The 26,477-nt window shown below is 46.2% G+C and overlaps 4 protein-coding genes and 2 long non-coding RNA genes across 8 annotated transcripts; 3 read left to right on the forward strand and 3 right to left on the reverse strand.

Annotated features, from left to right (window-relative positions):
* The first annotated feature begins 74 nt into the window (after positions 1-74).
* Positions 75-7,676, forward strand: LOC120321016. Its single transcript, XR_005560563.2, has 2 exons — positions 75-4,885; positions 4,944-7,676. It is a non-coding gene; the product is annotated as an uncharacterized LOC120321016 (long non-coding RNA).
* Positions 7,677-7,678: 2 nt separating this feature from the next.
* Positions 7,679-11,233, reverse strand: LOC6530592 (zinc finger protein 853). Its single transcript, XM_002091469.4, has 2 exons — positions 11,096-11,233; positions 7,679-10,698 (listed from the first exon to the last, which is right to left on the reverse strand). Exon 2 carries the CDS (start codon positions 10,673-10,675, stop codon positions 8,171-8,173), a length of 2,505 nt encoding a protein of 834 aa, XP_002091505.3. The 5' UTR covers positions 10,676-10,698; positions 11,096-11,233; the 3' UTR covers positions 7,679-8,170.
* On the forward strand, positions 10,775-13,608 carry LOC120321015. Its single transcript, XR_005560562.2, has 4 exons — positions 10,775-11,016; positions 11,124-12,217; positions 12,374-12,624; positions 12,723-13,608. It is a non-coding gene; the product is annotated as an uncharacterized LOC120321015 (long non-coding RNA).
* On the reverse strand, positions 11,751-14,276 carry LOC6530593. Its single transcript, XM_002091470.4, has 3 exons — positions 13,644-14,276; positions 12,757-13,101; positions 11,751-12,699 (listed from the first exon to the last, which is right to left on the reverse strand). The coding sequence occupies exons 1-3, from the start codon at positions 13,836-13,838 to the stop codon at positions 11,896-11,898; spliced, it is 1,344 nt and encodes a 447-aa protein (XP_002091506.1). The 5' UTR covers positions 13,839-14,276; the 3' UTR covers positions 11,751-11,895.
* Positions 14,277-14,543: 267 nt separating this feature from the next.
* On the reverse strand, positions 14,544-20,764 carry LOC6530594 (protein mahjong). Of its 3 annotated transcripts, XM_002091471.4 has the most exons (11): positions 20,194-20,763; positions 19,981-20,131; positions 19,028-19,846; positions 18,699-18,971; positions 16,511-18,634; positions 16,324-16,444; positions 16,161-16,258; positions 15,736-16,098; positions 15,251-15,311; positions 14,988-15,197; positions 14,544-14,930 (listed from the first exon to the last, which is right to left on the reverse strand). In XM_002091471.4, the coding sequence occupies exons 1-11, from the start codon at positions 20,604-20,606 to the stop codon at positions 14,926-14,928; spliced, it is 4,638 nt and encodes a 1,545-aa protein (XP_002091507.1). In that variant the 5' UTR covers positions 20,607-20,763; the 3' UTR covers positions 14,544-14,925. The 3 variants fall into 3 exon arrangements, 2 of the variants coding, with proteins under 2 accessions (XP_002091507.1, XP_015051901.1); XM_015196415.3 differs by having other exon boundaries at positions 14,544-15,197; XR_001454230.3 differs by lacking the exon at positions 14,544-14,930 and having other exon boundaries at positions 15,110-15,197; positions 15,251-16,098; positions 20,194-20,764.
* Positions 20,765-21,249: 485 nt separating this feature from the next.
* LOC6530595 lies at positions 21,250-26,361 on the forward strand. Its single transcript, XM_002091472.4, has 2 exons — positions 21,250-24,372; positions 24,425-26,361. The coding sequence occupies exons 1-2, from the start codon at positions 21,466-21,468 to the stop codon at positions 25,649-25,651; spliced, it is 4,134 nt and encodes a 1,377-aa protein (XP_002091508.1). The 5' UTR covers positions 21,250-21,465; the 3' UTR covers positions 25,652-26,361.
* Positions 26,362-26,477: the final 116 nt, after the last annotated feature.

A 26,477-nucleotide genomic window follows, 5' to 3' on the forward strand; every position in this document is an offset into this window, starting at 1 on the left:
TGAATTTAGCTAATATTAAAACTTTAATAAAATACCAAGCTTAACAGACTAAGAAACAATTTGACCATATTTAAGACAACATATTTATACTTGGCTTACCTCCACACAAATCGATTAAAGTTTAGAGTCTAGTAAGAGATTTTTCGAAATTAAGGAAAAATATTTTTTCTACGTGCTGAGCTCTCTTTTTCCCACGAACCCTATTTTTCTGACTCTGTGGTGCTGCGCTCTTCTTCTAAATAGTGGTTCTTTTCCCAGCTCAAAAATAAGTCTTATTTCCCAACTGATTTTTCTCCGATTTAAATATAAATGACAAATTGTCACAGGACACGCGCGTCGCTCTCAATATGTCCTGTGTTTGTATCCATGTCTTTTAGTAGGTCAACAAAGATTCCTGGTGGATGCGTTGAACTCTATTAATAGAGCTCCCCGTTTTAAGCTGAAAATCCAATCTGCGATTCCAAGAAACCAATTTAATTGCCCATTGTGACAAAAACAATAAACAATGGAAAGTCTCTTAGGTAAACTGTTTTTTCCTCCCAATCTCCAAAGACTGCCCACTGTTTGGCCATAAAAATTCCGGTGCAAATATTTGTTAACGGAAGCTACCCTACATATGTATATGTAGTATATAGAATCGGGCTCCCACCGATTTCCGCATAATTGGGGCTCATGAATGGAGAGCGGCCTAATTAAATTAGTAGGAAAGGTCCCAAACAAAATTGAAAAAGAGTGCGAACAGCTGCCGATGTTGACAATTGTTCCATTATCGTTCACATCTTATCTCAGAATATTCCGCTCCAATATGGTTGACCAATCCATAAGTGGGATCGGTGCAAGGGGCACGATGGTGATACGTACTGTCTGGAAGTTCTCGACAAGGAATCAGTAAAAGATTAGGATGCTTTACTGCTGATATTATCAGCAGGTGGCAGGCATTCCACTTAAAGTTAAAGTTTATAGCTTTAGCTTTCACTAAGCTCTAGAACTTTCCAAACAGTTCAAACAAAACACTGGAATTGGAATTTTTCCCTGTTGAAGCTAAGATTAAAACATTGAAATTTTCCTTTGGTTGCTAACTGTGTATCTAACATTTGCACTTCAGATACATACCTTTGCCATTATCGCAAGTGTTCGCTGGCGACGTCGCTTTGTAATAGATATTTTGAATGGTAATAAACCAGAGCACATCGAATAGAATCGCGTGAGCTTCGACTAGCTGTTCATTCTTTATTAGTGGCACATCCACATCCCGAAATAAAACAGAAAAGGTTCCGCGCGGTTGGGGGGAAACTGGCAGAAGTGACGCAACCTTCGGGTAATTTTACATCAGTCTGAGCCGCGATGGGTGATAAACCCAGCAGACTGGTTGAGATAGGAACCACACGTTCTATTCCCACCCACATAACACCCAGCAGGGAAGCCCATTCATAACCGATAAGAGTTATGCCTGCGAGTTGGCCTGAAACTCAACCCAATCCCCCAGAAGCAATCCCATTGACCCTGGGGCGTCCGTGCTGCACCCATGGATAATTTATTCAAAGTGCTCTTAGCCCAGTTCGGATGAAACGGGGCGTGGCAGGGACAGGGGCTGGGGCTGGGGCATGGTTCCTTGGAAGGCCATTGTCAGGGCTGAGGATAAGTGGGCAACTGGGCGCCACATTGTTTGTCGCCTCCATTGTTCCATGAAGCTCACATCCTTGACATTGACTCTGAATGCAGCCAAAAGGCAAAGCCTTCACTTTTCCATTCGACATGCATGTATGCAGGTTCTATTATATTCTATAGTTAAAAACAAAAATTGAATTGAAGGAAAAGAAAAAGGACACTTTGATTATCTTTTGCTTGAACTTGCACAGAGTGAGAATATAAATATCAGAATGACTAACTTCAATTCTACAACTTAGAATATTGGTCATACACGTTTCACTTCGATAAACTTTAAAATGAGTTTCCTTTTCAGGGTAAGTATAAAAACGGCAGTAAAATACAAAACACGTGTGGTACTAAAACATCTTTAGACATTTATTAAATAATTTATTTCGGTTTTTTTAAACGCTCCACAGCATTTGATGTGCCGTTCTCAAATTCATATTTAATCGTCTTCTCTGGCAAGTTTGGCAAAATGTTTTTTTTTAGGGGCGAGGAAAATTGTCAGTCGGCAAATATATGACTATTTTAATTTTGTGTTTGTATATTTTTTGAGGCTTGTTCCGCTGACAGCCAAATCAAGCAAGATGCAGACGTGCCGCTGTATTACTCATCCGGTTTCCTCTAGCGAAGCCAATTGGGATGACAGGCGAAGGGGAAGCTGTCACTCAGGGAAATCAGGGGTTTAGATGATGAAAATGAAATGATCATGGGGGTGGTGGATCAGATAGGCCCAATCAGTGTCAATCACGCGGAACACGGTATAAATTGAGTTATGAATAGCCATACACGATACACGAATCACGAGTAATTTGTCCATGTGATGGATGGCTGAGCAACGACCTTGGCCACAACCTCAGCCTCTCGCAAGGATACTGGGCGCTGGGATAACAGCGCACCTGCTCCCACCACCTACTAATCGATTTTTTTGCGACCATGAGAGGAGCAAGGACAAAAACATGGCAATGAATCTGCATTAGTGGATTAAACGTGGAGTGCAAGAATTGTCAATTAGCCCGGAGGTATCCACGAATGTGTATCTATAAATTTACATAAATAGTGGGTGTATATGCGTGCCAGGCAGCGATTTGAGCACCTGTTAGGTGCGATTGTTGGATAGCGGGATTCGAAAGGGGTTTTTTCAAGTGGTTTCATGATCGTTCCGCTTCGTGCCTGCCTGTCTGGTGCACTCCTATTGATTTCAGCATTATTGAAAACACGCGCCAGTCGCTCGTGTGTCTCCGAGCCTAATTGAAATCAGCCGGCAAACAGTAAACAACTGAAACAACTGAAACAACAATTAAAATTGCCCGACAACAATCAGCAGATTGTTCGTCATTCGTCGTTTACCTACTAGTTTAACCAATAATGAATCACAAGCAGCGAATCAAGTAAGTTAGTCAAGTGGTTAGTCAGCGATCCATTTGATTTTCATTAATTAAAACCAATTCTATAATATCTGAAGCTTTTAGTAATTGTTTTGATAACCTAATGAATCATTCAGAGTATCATTTACTTTTAAGTAAAATGACACCCAAAAATAATTATGCAATTCGTTCAATTGGATGGAAAAGAAACTGATAAGAAATTTCAAAGCAAATTAAAGATTGTCAACAACTTTAGGGATTATATAAGTAAAACCCTTTTTTATATAGGCTTCATTTTTTGTTAAAAAAATCTTTAGTTCAAATAAATCACAAATTAACAAATGGTATATTAACAGGCTGTAAAATAAATATTCCTCGTAAATTTCAAGCATATTTCATTCATATGTATATTGCACAGCTTATATCTGACGAGAAAAAATACATAGTTGGCATTTTCTGGCAGGCGAAAAGTGAATTTTATTAATTTTTCTTTGCATGAAAAATGCTTATTTTTGGCAGCCAGGCGTTGACATGGTAATTCAGCATTTGATATCCTCCCGAGACTCTTTTAACCGACCCTGACATTGAATGCCGCATATAGAAAGTAAGATCGCCAAAAAGTATTTCAATCAATGCATTGTCTGCTCTTCTGTGGGAGTAGAATTCCCCCAATTCTAAACATTTTACTCTTCGTACTATGCCAAGTATTTCCCGCTGTATCTATGTATCTACACGTCGAATGAAATGAACTGCAAGGAGGATTTGTATCTGGGGGAGACGTCATCGGTTACCGGAACAATAGCCACGAGCTTCTGCCGTGATCTCCGCCGGCGCTTGGATGAGCAACTCGGCGGCGGGTACACTTCCGCATTGATGGGTGGGGCAGTTTGATAGGGGGAGGGTCTGTCTGGCACCCGGGAAAGCCAAAAAGCACCCGGGAATGTATGTTTTCAGGGCCAATCTAACAGTAAAACAGTCGTGTGGATACAGCACTTCCAACCCAACCTGGGACGACGATGGCGACTCACTCTGGCACTGACCACACCAAATCAAGAATCATTCGCAGCTGTTGTGGGTGGGCATCATATTTGTGGCCAGCTGCCAAATCTCAAATGCCGGCACTCAGCGATAAATACGATATATGTTTCGCATGTGTTCAGCGAAAAAAGAATAATTTCTGAATTCAATGAAAATCCCTTTGGCCAATGCCCCGCTTGCATCTACATAGCTTTTAAGACTGTGCTCCCAAAAATTCACCAAAAAATGCGACCAAAAATGATCACAGATTATACAAAAAATTTGCAAAAAAATGGCAAAAGTGCAAATAGAAACAAGGCACTACACTTTCATCTTTTTCCTTCACCCACTTTAAGGGGTATATGCCGACCAAATCGAGCCTTGAGACTTGGGAAATTCTTTGCTCGAGCAGCCAGCCAAAAAAAGCTCCCCAACGAATTCATGACCAAATGGGTGCAATGTCAATAGCACACGCCCCAATCTCAGAAGAAGAGGAAGATGCTCTAGAAGCCCCCAGCTCGTGTGCCCCCCATTAAAAAGATTCTTTTACACTTGCCTCCCTTTTGGCCGAACATATGCAAATTCGTTTTTTGAAGTGCCGAAATCGGAAATGAAAATGAAATTGCGCCGCAAAAAGCAGCTGCGCTAGGGCTAAAAATATTGTCAATTCTATAATTGTACAAATTATATAAATATTTGTAGAGTGCTCTTCTGGCCGATTTGTTTGGCCAATTGTTTGTATTTTTCGCCGACCAAATGTGGATCAAGTTTATGTTATTACCAACGATAAGGGAAAGAGTTTACCCAAGCTCAAGGTGGCTACGTTTGGCGAGGAGGCAAACACCTTATTTGTGAGGAGATACTAAATAATTTACAATACCTTTTGATTAATAATGTTGCGTTTCGTAGGTCTGGTCGCAATTTTTAAGTAAATTCCGTGAGAAAACACAAGTGTGCAGAGCATTGCTGCGTCGAAAAATGGAAACAAATTGCGGTTTAACGTGTGAATTGGATGTTCGTGACGGAATGAAAGCGCCAAAACATTAATTTTTAGCTATCTGAAGACGTAATACTCTTTATATTTTTATAAAATTATTTTTTTATGTTTAAACAAGCATTTTGTAATAAATGGAAGAAAGAAAGCTCAAAACAAACAGGAAAATTTTAAATGAATAATATGGATTGACTACAAAGGAATATAAGTAACATTCATTTTATGATTAACGATATATTTAATGGTGTCGTTACAATAAACTATAATTTTGCAATGGAGAAATCACTTAAAAGGCGGTTTAAGAGTAAACTCTTTGCCCTAAAGCAAATTTCTCTGGAATGCTCATAAATGTTTACGTTAAAATCCGAAGTAGGCATTTTACAGGCCTCCTTTGTTATGGATAACTTGTTGTTGTTATTGAACATTTTACGCAGAATTGTAAAATAACACAAACAAAATTAAAATACCAGTAGACGGGCACAAAATTTGTTAATAATCGGCCCTAAGAACGAGTATTATTTGCGAAGCGGAGAGCGCAAAATAAACAATTTTGTTATTCTTTTCAATTGCGTCAATGCGGGGTCTTAGAATTCTGAGCAGGTGGAAAGGTGGAAAAGGGGTTGTTTATGGGCTGGCTAGCAAGTGGGCCAAGAAGTGTTGGCCCTCTTAAATCTGGCGTAAGTTATTAGCACACAACACAAATTCGCCCTGTCTGGGGAAACTTTGAACGGAAAAGCGCGATCACCGATCGATCGATCATTATCCGCGATCAGATCAGTAAACAATATTTGATTCTCTAAACAACACTTAATTTCGCTTTCATTTTCTTACGCCATTTGTGCGGCTGTCGTTGTTTTCGATTTTTGTTTACTCAGTCGTCGGTTTAATGACACAAACAGAGAAGAAAACTTGTTAAGTCAACGAAGCTCACAGTGGGTAAGCTCGCAATTCATGAAATACAATCCTTTCCAGCTCACTTGAGTTTTAAACAGACATTTCCTTATGGCCTCTTTAATTTACGTTAACTAGAACCAGAATTTGAGCCATTGATTTGGGTATTTCAATTTGTTTTTTTTTCAAAAATGTATTATTGAATGTTTTCGTAAGCACACAAGCGGCGCCATATTAATAATTCAAATTGAACTGCGCCTTCGATGTACTCGCTTATTCCCAATTGCGTTTTAATATCACTGCCCCAAAAGTGGGATGGGATTGGAAATACCCAGCACAGCCATCAGAAAGGTCTTAACAAAATTGGCTTTCTTTGCGGCGAAATTTCAGCCTTGGCGTTCGGTGACGTCGTGGATTTCAATTCAAGAATCTGAATAAATGCCAGAACAGCCGAGTATTAACACAAAATATTGTGCATTAATGAGCTGTATTGTGTGTACTTTGTGACTCGTTTGTAGGCGAATCAAAGGAATTTATTATGAGCAATTATTTTGATCCCCGCCCCTCTTCACGAACCCCTCGCCTGTGCCAAATCAATTAAATTTGAAATGGATGACCAACTGTTGGGAGCCAACAGTCGCCGGTTTTCCGTTCGATAGTGCGCGATCCAAAAATAGATACTTTTGAAATATGCTTTTTTTAAAACATTCTTCCCATTGATTTCAAATATTTGACATTTTTTCTGTTATAAGAAAATATGAGAGACTAGTAAATAAAATAAAAGGAAATACTTTTTTGGAGTCCTAAATGATATATTTTTACAGGAATTTCTCTATTCTCAATAATTTATTCGTTTTACCCCACGACATTTATTTTGACATTTATTTGGCTGCGTGGCCAAGTTTTATTTAGATGGCTCAAAGTGCAAGGACTTTTCCAGCCAAGCGTGAAAGCACATGTCATTTAAGATGAAGAAAATATTAAATGCAATGAAAATAAATCTGAATGTGAAGAAGATATTTATGCATAGCTATAGTCCATTTGAATCTAGCTTTATTTACGCTGCCCGAATCGAACAATGAAAAATCGATGAATCTGAAAAATCAAAGTATAAGCTTTATAATTAATTCATGCACCGATTTGGGGCAAGCATCAGATTTTCATACAGCTGGCTGGAAAATGGGGGGCGGCAAGTAGGACTGCGTCATATTTGTAAGCGGAAAACCAAACCTTTATCTTATCTTGCGAAACGCGACTGACCGCCATATACAAATAATCTGAACAAAACAAATAAACGGTTGGCGATTTTGCTGTCACAATGTTATTCCCATTGATTATTTTCGCGGCTTATTTGCTAATTAATTAACAATTTCTTGTGACAGCCGGAGACTTCAGATTGCGATCAGAAATCCGCTTATTAGCTGGTCACTGGTTTTATAGGTAATATAAAAATATACCTAAAACACACTAATAAGCATTTACAGCTTTACATAATCAGTATGGGAATTGTACTAATGAATGGCTGCAGTTATCCAGATACTCCCCACAAGCGGATGAACCCGACACGTGGCACTTGGGAATCAATAGACTAGACCTTGGCTTGATTGTTGTTTTCTTTCGATCAATTTTGCTTGGGTTCTGTTTTTTCCGGTCTTCTGGCGAAGCAATTGAATAACATGACAACCGAACCAGCGAATTGGATTACACGCTTAAAATAAATATTACCGACCAGAGAGACGTAGACGTAGAAAAATGGACATACTGTGTTTTCATAGAAGGTTTGTTAATTTATTTTGTTGCAGTTAAAACAATTTCACTTATTTCATAGCCCAACAATGAAAACCCAACGCCAAAAATACGTTTAGCCTAAAATGCCAGTCTGTATTCCCCGGGAAAACAAAATAATAATAGTAAGGTAATAAAATTAAAAACAAAACTGGCACAGTACCCGCAGGATTCATGCACCCAGCGTTTGGATGTGGGGATCTTCTCCCGAACTGCCTACCTAAAGTTTCGTATATTCTTACAAAATTCGAGTGAATCGCTTAGGTCCTACTAAACAAGTTCTACGACAGAAATCTAGGATTGCAATAATTGTGTAGTTGTGCTAATTTCTAAATTGTTATCTAGACGGGGGTAGTACAAAAATATATATATGTATATATATATTATATTACATCTAAGTGGTCATCTAGATGCCGAGCAGGCACTCGCCGTTCCCAGCAGCGCCTGCTGCGGCAAACTCCGCTGGCTACGCCTGCGTCACGAAGTAAACCTCGCCGGAAGAGCCCATGACCACGGCGTGGGTATCGCCCGTGCCGCCGGCCAAAGTCGCACTCTGGCCGGTGGCCATCATGTTGGACATGTCGGTGGTGCCGTTGCTGACGATGCTTACCGCCCCGCTGAATGCATCGTCCTGGCCACTGATCTGCGCCTCTGCACTGTGGTCCGTACTCTCCACATGCAGCTGCAGTGAGTCCACATTATCGTACAGAGATCCGCACTCGCCGCACTTAAACAGCGGCTCCACCACCTCCGGATGCTTGCGTTCTACGTGCCACTTTAGGTTCACCGCCGAGGAGAAGTTCTTTCGGCAGTTGGCCACGCCGCAGCAATACGCCCGCTGCTGGTGCGTCTGCCTGTGTCTGTACAGGATCGCCTTGGACTTGAAGGTTCGATTGCAGATAGTGCATACCGGCGTGCTAGATTCAGCGTCGTGCGTCTTCATGTGCATGCGCAGCATTCCTGGGCCCTTAAAGCTCTTTAGGCAGATCTGGCACTGCGGCTGTTTCTTGCAATTGGCCCGTATCCAGTTGGTGTGCGAGTGCATGTGGTTCTGCAGGCCCTTGAACTGCCGAAACTCGGTGCTGCACAGGTGACAAATGTATCTCCCAGATCCCAGAGGCGAGGTGTGCTGGCGTATGAACTCAGTTACCAGATTAGCATCTATTTCGTAGTTATCGTCAGCTCCGGCGGCGGCAATCACGCTGGCCGTCTGCACCAGTTGGCGAGAGTTGGCTGCGGCCAGCTTGCTACTGATCGTTGATCCAGCGGTAGGGGGCTGGTGGTCGCAGGGTTCCAGAGTCACACCGGCTGGAATTTGGTTACTTCGCTTGGCCCGCTTTGGCGTCGGACTGGCCGAGCTTACAGTCAGTGTGGGAGCCACCAGGGCGTCCGATGTCGTTGTGGCCTGGCTGAACTCAACCACAGCGTTCTCCAGTGATATGCTCTGCATCTCCTCTTGGTGCTGCTGATGATGCGGCTGCTCAGACTCCAAGAAAGCCTGGTCAATGTCCACACTAGTCTCGCCATCCGGCGGCTCCATAATTGCATATTGCAGATCGTCGTCTACATCACCGGACAGATGCGGATCCTGTTCGTCTGCGATGTACTCACAATCCTGGTCGATTTCCTCCCCATCCGGATCCTCGAGCATCTCGTCATCCTCTAGCTGGATCTCCTCGATTATGAACGTATCCTGCTCTTCTTCGTGCTTCAGTTGCTCCTCCTCATCTTCCACCTCGTCCATCGCCTGCTGTTGGTCCAAATCGTCGAAGTACTCATGCTCTTGGCTTTCACTCTGAGTGAGATCCTCATTGATCATCACTTGATGGTGCTCGTGGTGGTCCTTTAGGAAGTCCTGCTGCTGGTCGTCGTCCAGGACAATGGTCTCAAAGCTGTGATCCCCCTTGCCGTCCAGTTGCTCGTACACATCTTCAAGTTCCTCGTCCTCCACCTCACAACCGTCCTCCAGCAACTGCACGTCGGCATCACCCAGAGAAGCGCCTACATGCTGACCCATATCCGTGGCGTTCGTGGTGGTGGTCACTGTCGTGACTCCGGTGGGCGCCAAGCTGCGTTGCGGCACAAGTTGAACCAGTTGCAGGGTCTGCGTGCCATTGGGCTGCTGTACAATCTGCAGTGTCTGTCCGTTTGGCGTCTGTAGCAGCTGTGGCAGGAATTGCGATTGCGTAGCGGTGGTCTGTCCATTAGTCGTTGGCTGCGGCGCTGTGCTGATGATTTGCGCCAGCTGCGGCGCTACAATCTGGGCCGTCGTGATCAGTTGGCCGTTGGGCAACAGGATCTGCTGCGGCATAGTCGTGGTGGCGCCGGCAGCGGACAGTAGCTGTGCGGGAGCAGGTTGAAGTGTGGGCATATGAATCTGCTGGATCTGTTGCTGCATCGTTTGCTGTTGCGGCGCATGTTCCTGCATTAATTGCATCTGTGGCTGGGGGGCGGGATGCGGGGCTGACTGTGGTGCTGGTGCGGCCTCCAGATGCCTCTGCTTCTGCTGGCGGGACCCCTTGCGGAGCAGCGGCTTTAGTTTTGGTTTGGCAGGCGTCTGCTGCTGTTGCTGCTGGACTAGCTGCTGCTGGAGTTGCTCCTCAAGGATTTTCTGTTGCTTCTGCAGCTGTCGCTGTTGCTTGCGCTCCAGCTGGAGTTGTTGCTTGGCGCTGGCCGCCTCCTGCTGCTGCTGCTCCTCCATTACCAGTGCCACGGTAAGACCGCGGATATACTCGCGCAGCTCCTTGTCGCTGCGCTCGACGAGCGTCTTGAAGGCGTGATTCCGGCTCACGGCGTGGACGCACTGCACGCAAATCTTGTCCGGCCAGCCCTCCGTGGGCTCCACCCGCACGCTGGTGCAGTCCATTAGCATTTCGGGCACCTTCTCGCTGAATAGCGGGCGCATTTCCTTGCGCTCCGAGATGCACAGGCGGCAGATCTTGTCCAGCTCCAGGACCTTCTTGCGATCCATTACTTCGTGTTCCTAGGGGGAGGCTGCAATGGGCAAGTTTTTAATTCGAAATTGCCATTAACTTTGGTCGGAACCCCGAAAGGTGCAAGAGTACGAGGTTTGTTATGATTTGCCCGCCAAAAAATGGTCAATTAAAATTCAGAATAATTTCATCTGTTGTAAAATGACCTGCTAACTCACTGTTATTAACATGGACTATCGACACGTCTGGTAGCACTTGTGTCAGACAGAGACAGCTATATTGTTATACACAATTTACCATGTTGGTGTTGGTGTGAGCGAAAAATGCGATTTTTAGGACCAAAAAATGAAACAAATACACGATTCCCGACTTAAATTCGGTAAATAATGGTTTTGTTTTAGTTGCACCCGCACCGCGTGCACCTTTCGACCAGGTTCCAGCAACGGAAATCAACTCACCTGCTTTGTATTTATGTAATTTTTGCAGCTCGCCCCACATCCAACACAAAAAACTCTTTAAATATGGCCGCGTCACACAAATCCCATTCGGAACTCACATATTTGTGGTTCAGGGCGAAACACACACGATCCCGGAGGTGCGAACTTCAAAACCAAAACAAGTGCACACCAGTGGGTCTTTCGGGACCCGGATCGAATGAAATCACTAGCTATCTCTGGCGACGTTATCAATAAGGTTCTTCCATGAGATGAATGAATTGATGAACTGAACTTCTGCCTCTATCTGTCTTTCTCTGTGTGCGAGTGTGAGTGAGATGATAGGCGTGTTGCAAATGGCGCTGCCAACGCGGTGTACAGAGAAAAATCCCTAACGCATGCCGGTCGGAAATCAATTTGTTTATTTCTTAAGATTTCTAGAATTTCTTTAAATACTTTAAGCTACTTAAGCTTAAGCTAAGAGTTTCCTTCCAAACTTACCCTTTCTTCATTTATAAAAGCGTTTTAATTTTTAGGGCTCATCGCATCTAATTCATCGATCTTAAGGACCTTCTTCATTGCTCCTAACAATTGATTTCTTCTTATAACAAATCAAACACACCACAATTTTTTTACTCACTTTAACATTTTACAGCCGAAATATTTAATAAAACTAATAAAAAAACGAAAACAAATTTTAATTCGAGGACATAGCAGTGGAACTGCCAACTCGTTTTTTAAACTGACATTTCGAACTAAAACCCACCTGTTGATCCTGGTGTTATTTTCGGATTCAGAAAACTTAAGGCTAATTTTAATAATTTTTAGGCGGGTGGAGGCACATTTGTGTTGGCCACCTCGTACATCTGGCGCTGCTTGTTTCGCCTGTTGTGGGCGCTTACTAGAATGTATATGCCTAGGATAATAGCGAGGGCCAAAAGCAGGCAAGTGACCACAAACCAGCAGTAGAATCCTGGACCATCCTCATCGAACTCGTCTTCCTGTGCGTTCTCCCACTCGGTGTAGTTACCCGATGGATCCTCCTTTATCTGGCCAACCTTCTGCTCTCGGAAAAGCGAGGCCTTGGCCAGATTGCTTGATTCCGGATCCATGAAAACTGGCTCCGTGTTGTCTATTCGGATGAAGGTGAGCCGGCCACCGGTCAGTGTTTCCTTGAACCGTTTCAACCCATGGCCATAATACTCGTATATGTCGGCGTCAAACTCCCTATGCTGGTCCACCCACTGTCCGATCACCTGGACCTTCACCTCGCTCCTGGGATCCATGCTTCGCCCGAAATAGGCTTTTTCTGCAACATCCAGGCCACCCATTCCATTCGAATCCAGTTCGAGGACAGAGGAACGGTGCTCGAAGAGCAGGGGCAGCCTGGAGAGCTTCTTTTGCCTATACACACTGGACATATTCACCAGGATCTTCTCCACAAAGGCGTAGTTCAGGCTACCGTAAATGGGCTTTCGTTCGCCGCTGGGATTACGGAGCACACTGTTGCCCAGGTGCATCTTGTAGCTGTTAGTGACATTTCGCCATGGCAGGTAAGTGATGTTCCTCAGCTGGTAAGCCAAGGGTTCCAGTTCCACCAGTACGTTGATGTTATCCTCCAGACCATACTATAACGATATCACATTTGTAGAACGCCTATCGAGTCATCTTCCCGAGAAACTTACAAAGTTATCGCCGAAAATCATGACTACGCAGGTGAACAGGTTGTCGGACACCGCATTGACAAGATCCGTGTGCCGGAAGTGACAGAGCTCAGTCTTCTCGCGCTCCACGTTTGTGGCCTTGGCAATATAGGTCAGCCGCTCCTTCGGATTCAGCTCGGCCGCATAGTTCTGGAGCACGGTGTGGTAGGGCACCCAGGCCAGAACCGAATCACCTCCGTTGGCGCACACCTCCGCCTGAGCACCCCTTCCAGTTAGTTCTCCGTTGCGAAGCCTGAGAAAGTGGTGGTTATCCCGCTTGATTGTTGTGGAGCCGTGATCCGCGCATAGGGTGTCCACGAGGCTTGCCTGGGAAATAGAGAGATAAAAGTTAGACGGAAACAAACACCTACATCGTTCGTAAATAACCCTCGTCTTCAGCTTATCTCCGGTCCGCCGGCATTATCTTCTTTAGCTGCGATGGACACTTTGTCACTTTATCGTCAAGCTAATTCAATTTGGAATATCAGGCACTCGAAGGTGGCACACGAATAATTTACGGCTGGCATTGGATTTGTCACTTAAGGATGTCGATGGGGCAAACTAGTTTGGCGACACAACATTTGCCATTAAAGGCAAGGAGTTTTTAAACGGAGGCCATTTCTAACAAATATGGAATCGTGCAATCTGCTTTAGTCGCCAAGTAATTGGATGAACTGCGACACTCTTATTCCAAAAGCAGATCCATAACAAATTGCATTTGTGCTAGTTCAATAGAACTGATATTTGTAATTCTTTATTGTTTACGTTTGGAATTGACCGTTTCTAAAATGCAGCTATCAATACTAAACTATAGTAAATGTAAATCCAAATGCATCCTAAAATGTATTCACATATGCCTATGATTTTACCTTCTCCTTTTGGGTCAACGTGGTGGCCCTAATGTGGCACTGCAGGTCCTCCTCGCTGGGGATGACCACATGACGATCGATCTCTGACAGAAGGATGGGATCCGTCTTGATGCAGAAATGGGGATGTTCCTCAAGGGCTGCGCCCAGTGCCACCAGCGCGGCCAGGCATCCGATGATGATGGCTTTCATAGACATTTCCGTAGTTCTAGAGCACAGAGTTCTTGGATTCAGTTGCGCGAAAGCAGTCGATAAGCACACTTCGGTGGCCAAGTAGTAACTAAATTTGCAATTTTATAACACCTGAGCAACGGACTAAACGAACGCATTCAACTTGACCGCCAAGCTGTCGCACAACGAACACCCCAATATCACCATATTTATCTACTGATGAAGGATTCGGCCGAGATTTGCTTCGATTTTTGGTGAGAGCCGGTCCGTAATAGCGTCACCGAAAACCCAGTCAGTGAGTAACGACCGGGGTGAGGAATGTATTCGTTTCCCAACATGCAGTCCACACTTGGCGATAAGATAATCAATCGGCTACCATTTGACTCAATTCGAATAAACCGTATGTGTAACACTGGTTAGTTATGATTTCTGTAAGCATTTGGGGTGGACCAATAAGACTGTTCTTTAATATTTATCAAAATAAATTCAAAATATAAAGCATTATAAACTTCTCAGTCATTAATGAGCCTCCCTGCAATTGGTTTTCTTTGTAAGCAAACAAATATGCATTTAGTTAATTTCTAAAACGAAATATTTAATATTTTACATTCAGGAATTAAGTCTTCCGAGTAATGTATTTCAAATACAATTGGCTTAGCATTATACAAATATTGGAAATTGTTTCTAATGGTTTCTATAGCACAGAAAAAGCCTTTCATGCTAACAAAATCGTTTATATTTGTTATATAGCAAAAGTACACAATTTTTATTTAGGCTTGTACAATGAAAATTGTTGAACAATTTATAGATTTGATTTTTACAGTCGGTACTCATCATGCGATCCTTTTAATAATCTTTAGCTGGCTTTAATGCAATCCTGCGGCATTCGTATTTGATTTGTACAAAATTCAAAAATAACAATTTACATTTTAAGGTAACAGCTTAATGTCTAGTGTACTTATACTACGACGATTGTTGTTTGCTCATCCCTAAGGCGCGCTGCGGACAACAGAGAGGATCGAACGAGACGAGACGAGACAGTAGGTGAACATTGGTGCGGAGCAGTGGATCGGTGGAGGGAGAGTTCTGTTGGGGGTTTGGATGTGGAGTGGGCTCAATCTAGGGAAGGAGAAAATACAAGTCGTACACGAACAGAGTCTAAAGATCTTGAGTTACCGTCTGAGCTGCCTCTTTCGAAGTATTCAAGCACATCATCAAAGTCGCCATCGTCGTCGCCGGAGCCGTCGTCGTCGTCCATATCGTCATCGGAGTCCAGCGGCTCACCATCATCGTCGTCATCATCCAGGTCCCCGTCGTCATCGTTGTCCGACCCATTAAGGTTACGAAGCAGGGGAAAACCCATGAAATTTTGACCTATAGCAAAAGCTAGGGGGTGAGAGGATTTAGCAACGGAAGGCTGTTTTTAACCGTTAACTTACTGTTCTCGGAGCCCGTATCCGAACCGTCCTCATCAGATTCGGGCACCTCCTCATCATCTTCCTGCAAGCATAGACATAATATTTAGTTCAATATCATCCATCCGCCGCATGAGGGTTCTCAGATCTATGGCAGCGCCGATTCCGACTCCGCCACCACCATTAAGATTCAGATTCCCATTCCCGCCACTGCTACTGCCATTGCCACCCAGTGTACGTGCCCGCCGTCGCACCCCAACAATTGAGCTGTTGGGTGCATGTTGGCGAGAAAGATTTGGACTTGCGTGCATGGCGGGACTTAGCCGGCGTAGCTGCTCCTCTTCAAATTCGTTGGGGCCGGCGGGTGCAGCGTTCTCTACCGGCTGTGGGCGCGCCGGTGCCTCCTCGAAAACCCGAAGCAGCGAAGCACCGCCAACATCGTTGGCGTTCGCCGACCCCGGCGCCACTGCGTCCGATACCTCGCTGGCCAGATCCTTAACCGCACGCACCTCTTCCGAGCGCTCGCTCTTTTTAACGCCCACAGCATAGATCTTCACGTAGGTCTCCTGTTTGGACTCGTAGCCGCTGTAGTCTTCGACCACGGCGATCAGACTCCCGTTGGCACTGACGCTCAGATCGTTTATGTTGCGTTTAACGTCAATGGTCGCAATGCTCGAGTAGTCGTAGGCATCCAGAACGTTGAAGCTGGTATCGTATGTGGTCGTCTCCATGTCATGGTCCCTATCCGCCCCCAAGCTAGCCCCGTAGATTACATGCATCGGTGAGAAGGTGCAGTTGCGCTGGTCTAGCACCGGCACTGTCTGCAGCAAATGGAAGGTGCGCAAATCCCACACCTCAGTATTGGCGATGATCTACAAAAAGGTTTGGTGTTATTAACATGGTAGAAATAGTTGAATACAAATGTGTACTTTACCTCCAGACAGTTTGGATGGAAGACGCCTGATATGCACTGATTAAACTTGTCGAACTTGTGGATCTCCTTTCCGGAACGCACATCCCAAAGAACGCCATCTACAATTTTAAATTCAATTACATTTCAGCATTCTCAATACTTCTAAATGTATTTCACTACTTACCCGACAAAATCAGCTCATCGGTTCGGCAAAGAGTTGCTCTGTTTTTGGTGTAGAGATTAGGTATGGTTGGCGTAAACGAGGCCACCTTGGAACCAGTGTTTATGTCAAAAAGCGTGGCGCACTGTGTTGAAAAGTATACAGAAATTAGTTAATGCTACTACAAATCATAAAATAACTCAAAACATACCTCATTCTGAGTGCCCAGCAGACGATCCTGCGCCGTTTGACTAAACTCACAGTAGGTGACATCGGGAAGACGCAATTTCAGCTTGAACTCATCGTCCGCAATGGACCACAGAATGCTGGTAGGTGTGCGCCAGAAGCTAGATGTGATGACCAGATCTCCGGCTCTGTTAGCCTTTATAGCATCTACGCTAAAGTTGTGGCAGTTGGAGAAGAACTGCTCCACGCCGTCGTTCATGTTGAACACTCGTCCGTCGCCCTGCTGCGTGCCCACAATGATGTATTTACCCACTAAATCGCAACAGGTGAACTCCAGGTCCTCGTAGTCTGCCGATCGAATACTGCGCCATGGAGAAAAGTGCGTGTGTACATAACGACGGTCAAAGCGACTGGTATTAAACCCGGCTTGCGTTCGAGCATGCCGGCTGGTCAGGTTGTAATTCGAGCTCAATAAGCGGCTGGGCTTTGGATCTGGACATTTGTGCGGCTCGTACAAATCAAACTGGGGGCAGGTCGTCACTGGATTGTTGCACAGCGAGTGTTGGTTGGTGAGGTATTCCGTAACGATGGTATTTAGGGTGATCCTCTTGGGGTGCAGTTGACCATCTTCAGAAAGACCAACTAACATGCCACCAGGCTCCAATGTCTGCTTCTGAATTGAGCGGCTGACCGAACTTCTATCCGTTCTCCTTATTTTTATGGGTGTCTGCGTTGTGTTAAGGGAGCCAAAATTTGGTATACTGACTCCTTCGGCCGCATTGCTGCCACCGGCTCCAGCGGGCGAGAAGTCCTCACCAAAGCTTTTGTTCAAGTCTCCACTGCCCATTATCGCTGCGTTCACATCTTGCATGCGGCTTCGTAGCCGATTTCTGGACACCGAACTACTCCCACTGGGAAGAGATTTGTAGTCGAAAGGTGATTGATGGAAACTCCGCGTAGTGGGAGTCTGCAGTGGAAGACCCACCTCCCGTTGCAGCATTTGGGCTGTCTGGGAGAGACCGTTGCTCTCCAGGTGTTCGAAGATAAGCTGATATAGCTGCTGTTTGTTGTACTGGATGCGCGTCTGAGCGATTACATTGGCCTTGTGCATGTTGGACAGCGATGGATCCAAGGGATTGTTAAGCGGTTTCGTCTTACCCGACACTCGTTCTAGCAACTCTAATGCGTACTTTTGGAAGATTACGTGCTCCGCGCGCTTCTCCTGGAGTATGGGATCCCGCATCAGCGTCTGGAGTTGTCCGCTAGCGAAAAGTGGAAGCTTGCTGACGATCTGCCTGACCCGATCGGAGCGTGCAAGTCCCGCCAAGGCCCTACAGGCCATGCCTCGTATGCAGTCCGCATCCGTAATGGGTCCTTTCGTTTGCATCAGCGATAGCAAAACTACAATGCCATTGTTAGAGCACACCGACTCCCAAACACGTTCGATCAGCTCTTCGGCGTACTTGTGGTTGGCCTTATTCTTCCTGGAGGACGTTCCAAACTTAATCAGGCTGGTGCCGCTGTCCTTGCGGATGATCGGAGAGCAAACACAGTGGCACAGCACCGCCAACGCCGATTTGATAACCTCTGCATCGGAGGTTATCTCTCCTGCAGCAGCGCCCAGAACAGAGCAAAATCCGGAGGTAGTGGTCTTGTCTAGCATCAGCAGGCGCTCACAGAGCACAACATAAACTCTTGGGATAATACAGCAAACGCTGAGCACGTCCAGAGCCGCCCTCACCGTCTCGGAGCGTCCACTGTTCACCCAATCGTAACTGAAGGCGATGATTCTAAGTAGCATGGTAATTCCACCTAGCTTCATCAGCTGATCCACCGGTTGCCAATGTGCCCGGATAGAAGTGTGTTCCTGGAGCGTACGAATCTGATCGTGCAACTGGTCGAAGGTCAGTTTAGCAGCAACGGTCGGATTTTGATTAAAATAGTGGGCTGAAGACGGTGACGGTGAAGCCGCATTCGTTTGGCACAGGAAGCTGTTGTACTTGTAGAAGAAATGGGCCTCCATATACCGCTTGAGGGCTACGCAGACGTGGCGCACCATTTGTCGGGAAGCACATTCTACATCCTCGTTGATATCAGAATCGTTGTCGCTGTCGTTGTGGCTCGGATCAAGAATCTTCAGTACGGAAATCTATTAGGCGGGAGTAAAGATATATGCTATTAATCCATCATTTCCGTATATACCATTTACTTACGACATTGTACAGCTTTCTTAACCCATCCTGGGCATCAAACTCATCCAATATGACCTTAAACTGGAAGCTCAGACTGAAGAACATGGTGGCATGACACTTGGAGGAGTCATGGCAACGACCCAGAATCCAAAGAGCATAGCGCACAAGTTCTGAAATAAGTGGTCTTTGCATACTGCATATCCGTTCCATGGCGTCCTCACAGTATGCTAAGTAGTAGATGGCGATAGACACACCAGTGGTCGCCAAACTGGGGCGGGGCACTTTTAAAAGAAGCTGCAAATATGGTAAAGTTACAAATAATGTCATTCCTTGCTGGACAATTTACTGACCTCCAGACCACCGTGTGCAATAAACTCTAAAGCAAACTTCTTGTGGCAAAGAAGGGAAGCCAGATACTTTAAAACTTCGTAGGCCAAGCAAGTGTCCCTGCGATCCAAGTTCTCTAGGTAGCCAAAAATTAGCTGCATCACATTGTTCTCGAAGGCCATGGCTAGGAACTCTTGATATTCGCCCAGGCTGGTCAGGAAGCGCATAATTAACATTTGGCTGGTATCCGCTGTGGCCGGGTGCAAAGGAATATACATCCTTTTGTAATAGCGAGATACGCAAAAAGCATCTCTGCTGTTCTCAAACAGAATCGACATATTAGAGGCGTCTCCATGTTGCGAGGAACTTGCTCCCATTCCACTGCCATTGTGCTGCGGGGATTGAGGAGCTGATGCATTACTGGCGCAGGCCACCCAGCTAAGCATCCCCGTCGTACTGCTGTCTGCCGACAGATTATGCATCGACGTATTGACATCCGAAGTGGCGCTCTTGCTGATCGCCAGCAGCATGTGCAGACGCTTAATCATCTTGGGCACCAAGCGAATATTCTGATCACGAAAGTTGATGGCAATGTCGCTCACTTCCATGGCTTCGGCTAAAAGACCGGTGGCATAGCTCTGAAGCGGTTCAATGCTGTCCTCCGCCCAAGAGTAGATGCGATTGATGGTTCCATCCCCTTCGGCGGTCTGAAATACTGCTGACGTCTCCATTCCAGGCATTATCTCCAGGATAAGGCGGCAGGCCAGGATGTTTAATTCCAAAGAGCTGCGACTGACATTCTGGCGACTGAAATAGTTCTCTCGCAGGTAGTCGTTGAGGAGCTGATGGAACAAAAAGAAATCACTAGTTAGCTTAAGTTTTGGAAACCTTTAATAGGAAGAGGAGCATCTTCATTTTCATTGCATTTTAAAAAGCAAGAACCTTATAAATTATTATCACATAATTATTTTCTTACTTTGCCCATAAAGGTATCCTTCCGAAAGAGCAGCTTGAGCAGCAATCCGTACTGACAGCTGGGATCGGCTCTATATGGATGTCGTGAGTCCAAAGGATCCGGATCCTTGCGCCGATACACGTCCTTCTCACGCTCAAAGATCTCCGCTAGGCTGTGAAGGCAAAGGCATTGAGTAGTTTATGAGCTGATCTAATGATCTTAAAGCACGCTTACCTCCTGAGAGTGGGTACTGGATCGTATCCATTTTGGGTCTGCTGTTGCTCCCACTTGTCGATGATCTGGGTGAGCTCCTTCTTGGTGGCCTGGCGACGGTCGGCGGCTGCGGTTTCCTCCGCATTTCCACCGCTATCGCTTTCGTTTTCCGCATTTTCCACGCTCATGGCGTCGTCACCATCAGCGGCTTCCTCGGCCTCTGGTTCCCCCCCATCCTGTTGTTCAGCGCCATCCTCCTCCTGGTTATCGCCCGCCTCCGCCTCCTGCGTGTCCTCGCCCTCTGCCTGCTCCTCGTCGTCGCTCTGGTAGGCCACAGCCACCGCTTCGGCCATCAATGCCGCCTCAGTCGCCGCCTCTGCCTCGGCCGCAGCCTCTGCTGCGTTTGTATTCTCACTACCGCTGCCCTCAGACATCGAAATGGATTTCTGGGTTTTGGATGCACTAGCTCCTGATCCAGTGGTTTTCTTTGCTAGCTTTTGGACACTGTGAAACTTACTTCTAATGGCGAAATAAAGCAAATAAATAAGGCATTAAATACCACGCGCTTTTCGCAAAATTAGTGTGACCTTATGCTGTTGGCGGTGAAATAACGAGGACAGCTGTCGCAAAAATGTGTTTGTTTTGATTCTGCAGCAAATAAAACTAATCTTAAAGTTATTTAAATTAATCTAAAGTACACACAGTTATTTTAATGCATAAGTCATTTGACTATTTCCAAACTAATGCAAACAGAAGCGCGCCAAAAAGCAATGTGCTCTTGTGAGGTGAACGGAACGTTGGCACTTGAAACACAGCGTTTACGTTTCCGAATTCTTTACTGCTTCTTAAGCGATTTTAAAAACAAAAATACAGTTATGTTGAAAAACGATCAAAAATAAAGTCCAAATGGTGTTTAGCTTGTTTAAAAATGCAATTACTTTATATTAACAGTAGATTTTGAAATCTATTAATTTTTAAATATGAATGGAAATTTGCGGCTTAATTAGCGACAACGTTGCCAGTTCCAATTGCAGTAAGTCTGCGATCTGGCAACAATGTTATAATGCAGACATTGCCGGATCGATTACATACGCGGTCTGGCAGCTCCCCATGCTTGAGCTCTGAAAATGTTGTGAAAAGAAAACGCTCTTTTCCCAATGATTTGCGTCGAAATCGGAAGTGCTAACTGTGCGGGCGAGATAGTGATAATGCCGATCGAGTGAGGACAAGACACTAAACGGGCGGAGCGACTGCGCTGCGATCGCCCCGCTTCAGCAATTGTGTGTGTGTATCATGGACAAGCTACGAAACAACAACAAGGAGAATGCACCCATTGAGTACCCCTACCCACAGACCCCCCGTCCCGCCCACGCCTCCTCCTTCGACACTACCCCACTGGAAGCTGGCGAGGATGCGGAGAGCAACAAGAGCACACCCTACTTCACGCCCCTCGAGTACCTGCAGACGTCCTTCGAGTTCCCCTCGCCCACGGTGGAGGTTGTGGGCGGGGTTCCTGGCATTCCCGAGCACGAGGATCAGGATGAGGAGGTCTTCACCCCCCGACAGTTCACCATTGCCAGCCCCCATCCAGCACCCCACCACGTCCACCATCCATCCAGCTCGCAGTCACCCACATTAGGTCGAAAGTTCAAGAGGTTATCGCAGTACGACCGCCGATCCTGCTCGCCGCACATTACAACCTCCACTGGCGACGAGCGGGTTAGTGGCCGTGGCATCGACAAGGAAAACACCATACCTAAGGGTGGATCGGTCGATCAAGACCTGGAGAACAGCTTGTACTTGTCGAAGAGCGAGCACAACTCACCCACCATCCTGTTTAAGGATGAGTCCTCGACGACGCCGGGACTGGAGGCCAGTCGCCTGAGTTACTCCCCAAAACTGTTGTCCTCTATAAACAACCTAAACGTGTCGGGTTCGCCCCTTAACATTATCAACTCGGCTGGCTACAAGAATGGCAACTTCTTTCGCTTCCCGGAGATCGATCATGTCGTGCAGGATGCGCCCAAGGATACAGGCAATTCGGAGGAAGCTACACGCCGGGATCGTAGTCCTGCGTTGGCCGAGCCGCCGGAACAGCAGCAACAAAAATCGGAGGGCCGAAAGAATCGAAAGAATAAAAATAATCTTACCATTCGCATTACGGACGTGCCCATAAAAAACTCAAGCCAGCCATCACCGTTGCCCAAACCGAAAACACCGACCATCAAGAGCACCAAGGAGAAGGCACGCTCACTGGATTCGGCTGCCAACGAATCAGAACTGTCAATCGTGGTGCACAACATAACCGAATCTCATGGCAGCTGCGATGACATGGAGACGGGGCAGAGCAAGCCATCGACAAGTGTCATCCACCATCACCATCTTCAACAGCCCGCTTCCGCCATCCACTCAACATCGCTTTCGCGATTGGATAGTCACCTTAGCTTGGCCAATCAGAGGCGAACGCCGCGCAGAAAGTCACCAGGAATCAACACCACTGACTGGCTTATGTACCACCGCAAGCAGAACCCATATCAGGTGCAACCGACGCACTGCAGCTCCACGACCCAAAGCTCCTTGGACTCGGACGCAAGCCTAACCCCCAGCCTTGGGGACTTTGAACTGAAGTCCGCCTGCAGCGTGGACGGCGGCTCCAAGTTTGGAATAGGCGCAAGCCTAGCGCCGAGAAGCGCCCACAAGCACAATCAGTTACTGCACTCGTCCAGCACAAATTTAAAAACGCTTCCCGAGTGCCTTACCCTGGTGGAGTTCTCCTCCTCTGGCGGTGGTGCTAAGGAATCGCCTTTCAAGCAGAAGTCTATGGATCTGCCGATGCCGACACTCCAGGCAAAGACCACAGTGTCCACATCATCGATGAATCTTCTCCAGCGTCGGGGATCCAATCACAGTTTAACGCTCAACCTGCACAGCTCCTGTGGCAACCTGATGAACAGTGGACTAAGTCATTCCAACTACAGTCTGGGCTCAATACTCAACTCCAAGTCCAGTTGCAATTTGGATGCAGGAACCGCCAGCCAAATTCGCACGGATCAATTGCCACAGTCACATCTGCTGGCTAGCAGCCAGGGTAGTCGGCAAGGGTTGTTCAGAAGACGTGGATCAAACCACAGCATCACCCTAAAGACAGGGCACACTACAACATCTTGTGGAGATTTAAATTCTATGCAGCAGATCCAACAGCAGCAGGCAATGCTAAGCGCGGAAAAGTACAACCGACTTAATATGCGAACCAATTCCACCGGCTCGGGATCAGGCTCTGGATCCAATGTACCTACTCCAAAACGAGGACTTTTAGAACGCCGTGGCTCCAATCAAAGCCTCACTCTAAACATGGGCAGCATACTGGGTGGAGCAGCAAGTACCGAGATTCAGATAACGGACATTGGGCAACCGAAAGTCACCGTTTGCAGTTGTGCTGCCGCCAACCAAGCTCCGCATCAACGGAAATTCTTTAGCACCGAGAACCTTAACAGCAGCAAAGCCAATAGCCAAAAGTTCTTTGGACAGGTGTGCTTTGGTTCCGCCTCGGATTTGCAGCCAAATCCTCAGCAGGATTCGGTGGGTGAGGATCAGGCCATTATCGCCACTTGCACTTGTGCTGGGACCGTGCGCAACATTATGACCCGTCCTCTGTCGCCGCAAACGACCAGCGAGGAGTTTAAGATCTACTTAGCCAGCATACAGATGCTGCAGAGCGCCTCCAATCCGCTTAATCAGTTTGATCTTATTCGGCTGAACTACGTGTTCGATCACAGTTACCAGACGAATAGGAACATCATAGAGCAACCGCCGGTGCTGGGCTCTAACGCACGGGATGTGGAGACGCCCACTGATCTGGTGGCCCCCAGCTCGGAGGACAGTGAACTTCTCGCGTCCTACCAGACAGTGGTCAATAGGATCGCGCAACCAATACCGGAATTGAAGGAAACCGAACAGAAGAGAATCTTTCGTGATCTGCACAAGGAGTTCTGGGACCTGCCGCTCAATCACCAAGAGAAGCCTATGGTCTTCGGCTCGCAGACAAAAAATCGCTACAAGACTATCTTGCCCAACGAGAACTCTCGCGTGCTGCTCGAATCCGAGTCCAGCGAGCTGACTCGCTTGCTGGGGGAAGTCAAACGAACCAGTTCCGTGACCGCCAGCGAGGACTTGCCCTACATCAATGCCAATTACATCAAGGTGAGCTAACTAAGTCCGATTTAAATGTAATTCTTATCATCCCCTTTTTCAGGGACCCGACTACGTGTCGAAGTGCTATGTGGCCACGCAGGGTCCGCTGCCCAATACGATCTTCGAGTTCTGGCTAATGATCTACCAAAACACGCAGCGCTACATACGTCGCTGCGTGGATGGAGGAAGCAGCAGCAGTCCTCACGTTGACAGGGAGCAAATCCTGCAGCAGTACTTTCAGAAGATTGTCATGCTCACAAACTTCACGGAGGCGAACAGGCAGAAGTGTGCCGTATACTTTCCCATCGAACTGAATGAGATCTTTGCGGTGGCCGCCAAGTGTGAGGTGTTTCAGCTGAGTGCGGTTGCCCGGGATTACTTCGATCGGTATTTAACGCCCACCTTTGTGCCGGACACTGTGGTGGCTTCCTCGGATGCGATCGACTATGAGTTAGGTGGCCGGCACATAGGCGTGGAGTCGGTGAAGGTGACGCTGGAAGGGGATCTGCTGGAGGCTTTGCCCGCCCAGGGAAGCTTCTTCCTTATTAAAAACGTGGGCATTGTGCGAAGGAATGGTTACTCGGTGAGGAAGCTGGTGCTGCTCTATTGCATACGTGTGCCACAAAGTGCTAGCTACCACCTGCAAAAGATCTACTGCTACCACTATTGGTACCCTGACTGGCCAGATCATCACTCGCCTCGGGACATCAACACGCTGCTGGACACCTGCTTGCATGTACTCAATCTTGGAAAGTGTGAGTCGGAGTTTGACATCTACGATGACAGCAGAAGCGAGAGGAATGCCCATCTGGCGGCTCAGCGCCTAGAGATCTACCAGCAGGACATCTTCAATGCAGTGCAGCCCCTCCCCGTTATCCACTGCTCGGCTGGGATCGGGCGCACTGGTTGCTTTACGGCCATCCTCAATGCAGTGCGCCAGTTGCGGCAATCGTTGGCTTACTCGCTAACTGGAATGCTCACAAAATCGCTGACAAGCAGTACGGCAGAAGATTACCATAACCCAACGGACAGCGATAGCAGCTTTACTTGCAACACTATTCGGCACATCAGCCACATTCTGGATCATCGGGAGACGGAGGCAGTTACGACGCCCCCCTCATTCGACCGTCTGCCTAAGATGCCGGACATTTTCGTGGACGTCCTGGGCATCGTTTGCAATCTTCGCCTGCAGCGGGGCGGTATGGTCCAGAACTCGGAGCAGTATGAGCTAATACACCGGGCCATTTGCCTCTATCTGAAGCGCACACTCGCGTTGAGGCGATTTTAAAAGAGCGAAAAACCAAGATCAACAACTTTTTGACGACGAAAGGATGGAGATGAAGAACAAAACACCAATTTACTATTTGTAATCACAATTTTTGTGGCCCTTATTTTAATGAAAGCAACTGCTACGGACAAGCAACAAGTAAACCAAGAAACCATGGCTAAAAGAGTCTCGAAAATGAAATATGGATGGCATTCTCCGAAGAGGACGAAATGACGGAATGTTTTCAATGTTTGCTAAATATTACTATTACCACATATTCTACATATATATAAATGTTTATTAAGTGTTGGATGTATGTGTGTTAAATGTGTACATAAGTGTAAATGTTTCCGACTTTTGGTGTGAACTATGCTTAAACTAAAGTTAATTAACAATTATTATACCCTACCTTAACTTACCATAAAAATGCGCATCTATACAAAACTCGAGACGTTCGTCGGCGTCCCTCGGTGAGTTTGGGTTTGGGTACGGAGAAAGCTCAAACCTTTTTCAAGTTGGACCCTTCCCAGGGTCCTTCTGACTAAAACACCAATTTCTCCAATCCCGAGCTGACAGCTCGACCGCCGGACGTTGACCAGAATACGGACAAGAGTTCATTTAAAACACAAGATAAAAATTCGATAAGTAAAATGGAAACCCATAAATGAACTTGTATTTACGTTTATGCAATGGAACTAGTCAAATAAAAATTAGAAACATTTTAAATGTAACTTTAATGTGTGAAGTTGGCAGTGTCATTTTCTTGTTCTCTATGCATAAGTAAAAGAAAATTGGGGGGAATTAATTAATCGATAACGGCGGATTTTATATAAAATAGTGGGGAGCT

Source organism: Drosophila yakuba, chromosome 2R (genome assembly GCF_016746365.2).
Source record: "Drosophila yakuba strain Tai18E2 chromosome 2R, Prin_Dyak_Tai18E2_2.1, whole genome shotgun sequence".
Taxonomy (NCBI): Eukaryota; Metazoa; Arthropoda; class Insecta; order Diptera; family Drosophilidae; genus Drosophila; species Drosophila yakuba.

Coding starts and splice junctions, on each gene's coding strand:
- LOC6530593 (XM_002091470.4), bottom strand. CDS start 13,838: ATGTCTATGAAAGCCATCATCATCGGATGCCTGGCCGCGCTGGTGGCA. Junction 13,102..13,643: donor CGTTGACCCAAAAGGAGAAG/GTAAAATCATAG, acceptor TCTATTTCCCAG/GCAAGCCTCGTGGACACCCT. Junction 12,700..12,756: donor TGATTTTCGGCGATAACTTT/GTAAGTTTCTCG, acceptor ATATCGTTATAG/TATGGTCTGGAGGATAACAT.
- LOC6530592 (XM_002091469.4), bottom strand. CDS start 10,675: ATGGATCGCAAGAAGGTCCTGGAGCTGGACAAGATCTGCCGCCTGTGC.
- LOC6530594 (XM_015196415.3), bottom strand. CDS start 20,606: ATGTCTGAGGGCAGCGGTAGTGAGAATACAAACGCAGCAGAGGCTGCG. Junction 19,847..19,980: donor AGGATACCTTTATGGGCAAA/GTAAGAAAATAA, acceptor TTGTTCCATCAG/CTCCTCAACGACTACCTGCG. Junction 18,635..18,698: donor TAAGAAAGCTGTACAATGTC/GTAAGTAAATGG, acceptor CCCGCCTAATAG/ATTTCCGTACTGAAGATTCT.
- LOC6530595 (XM_002091472.4), top strand. CDS start 21,466: ATGGACAAGCTACGAAACAACAACAAGGAGAATGCACCCATTGAGTAC. Junction 24,373..24,424: donor TCAATGCCAATTACATCAAG/GTGAGCTAACTA, acceptor CCCCTTTTTCAG/GGACCCGACTACGTGTCGAA.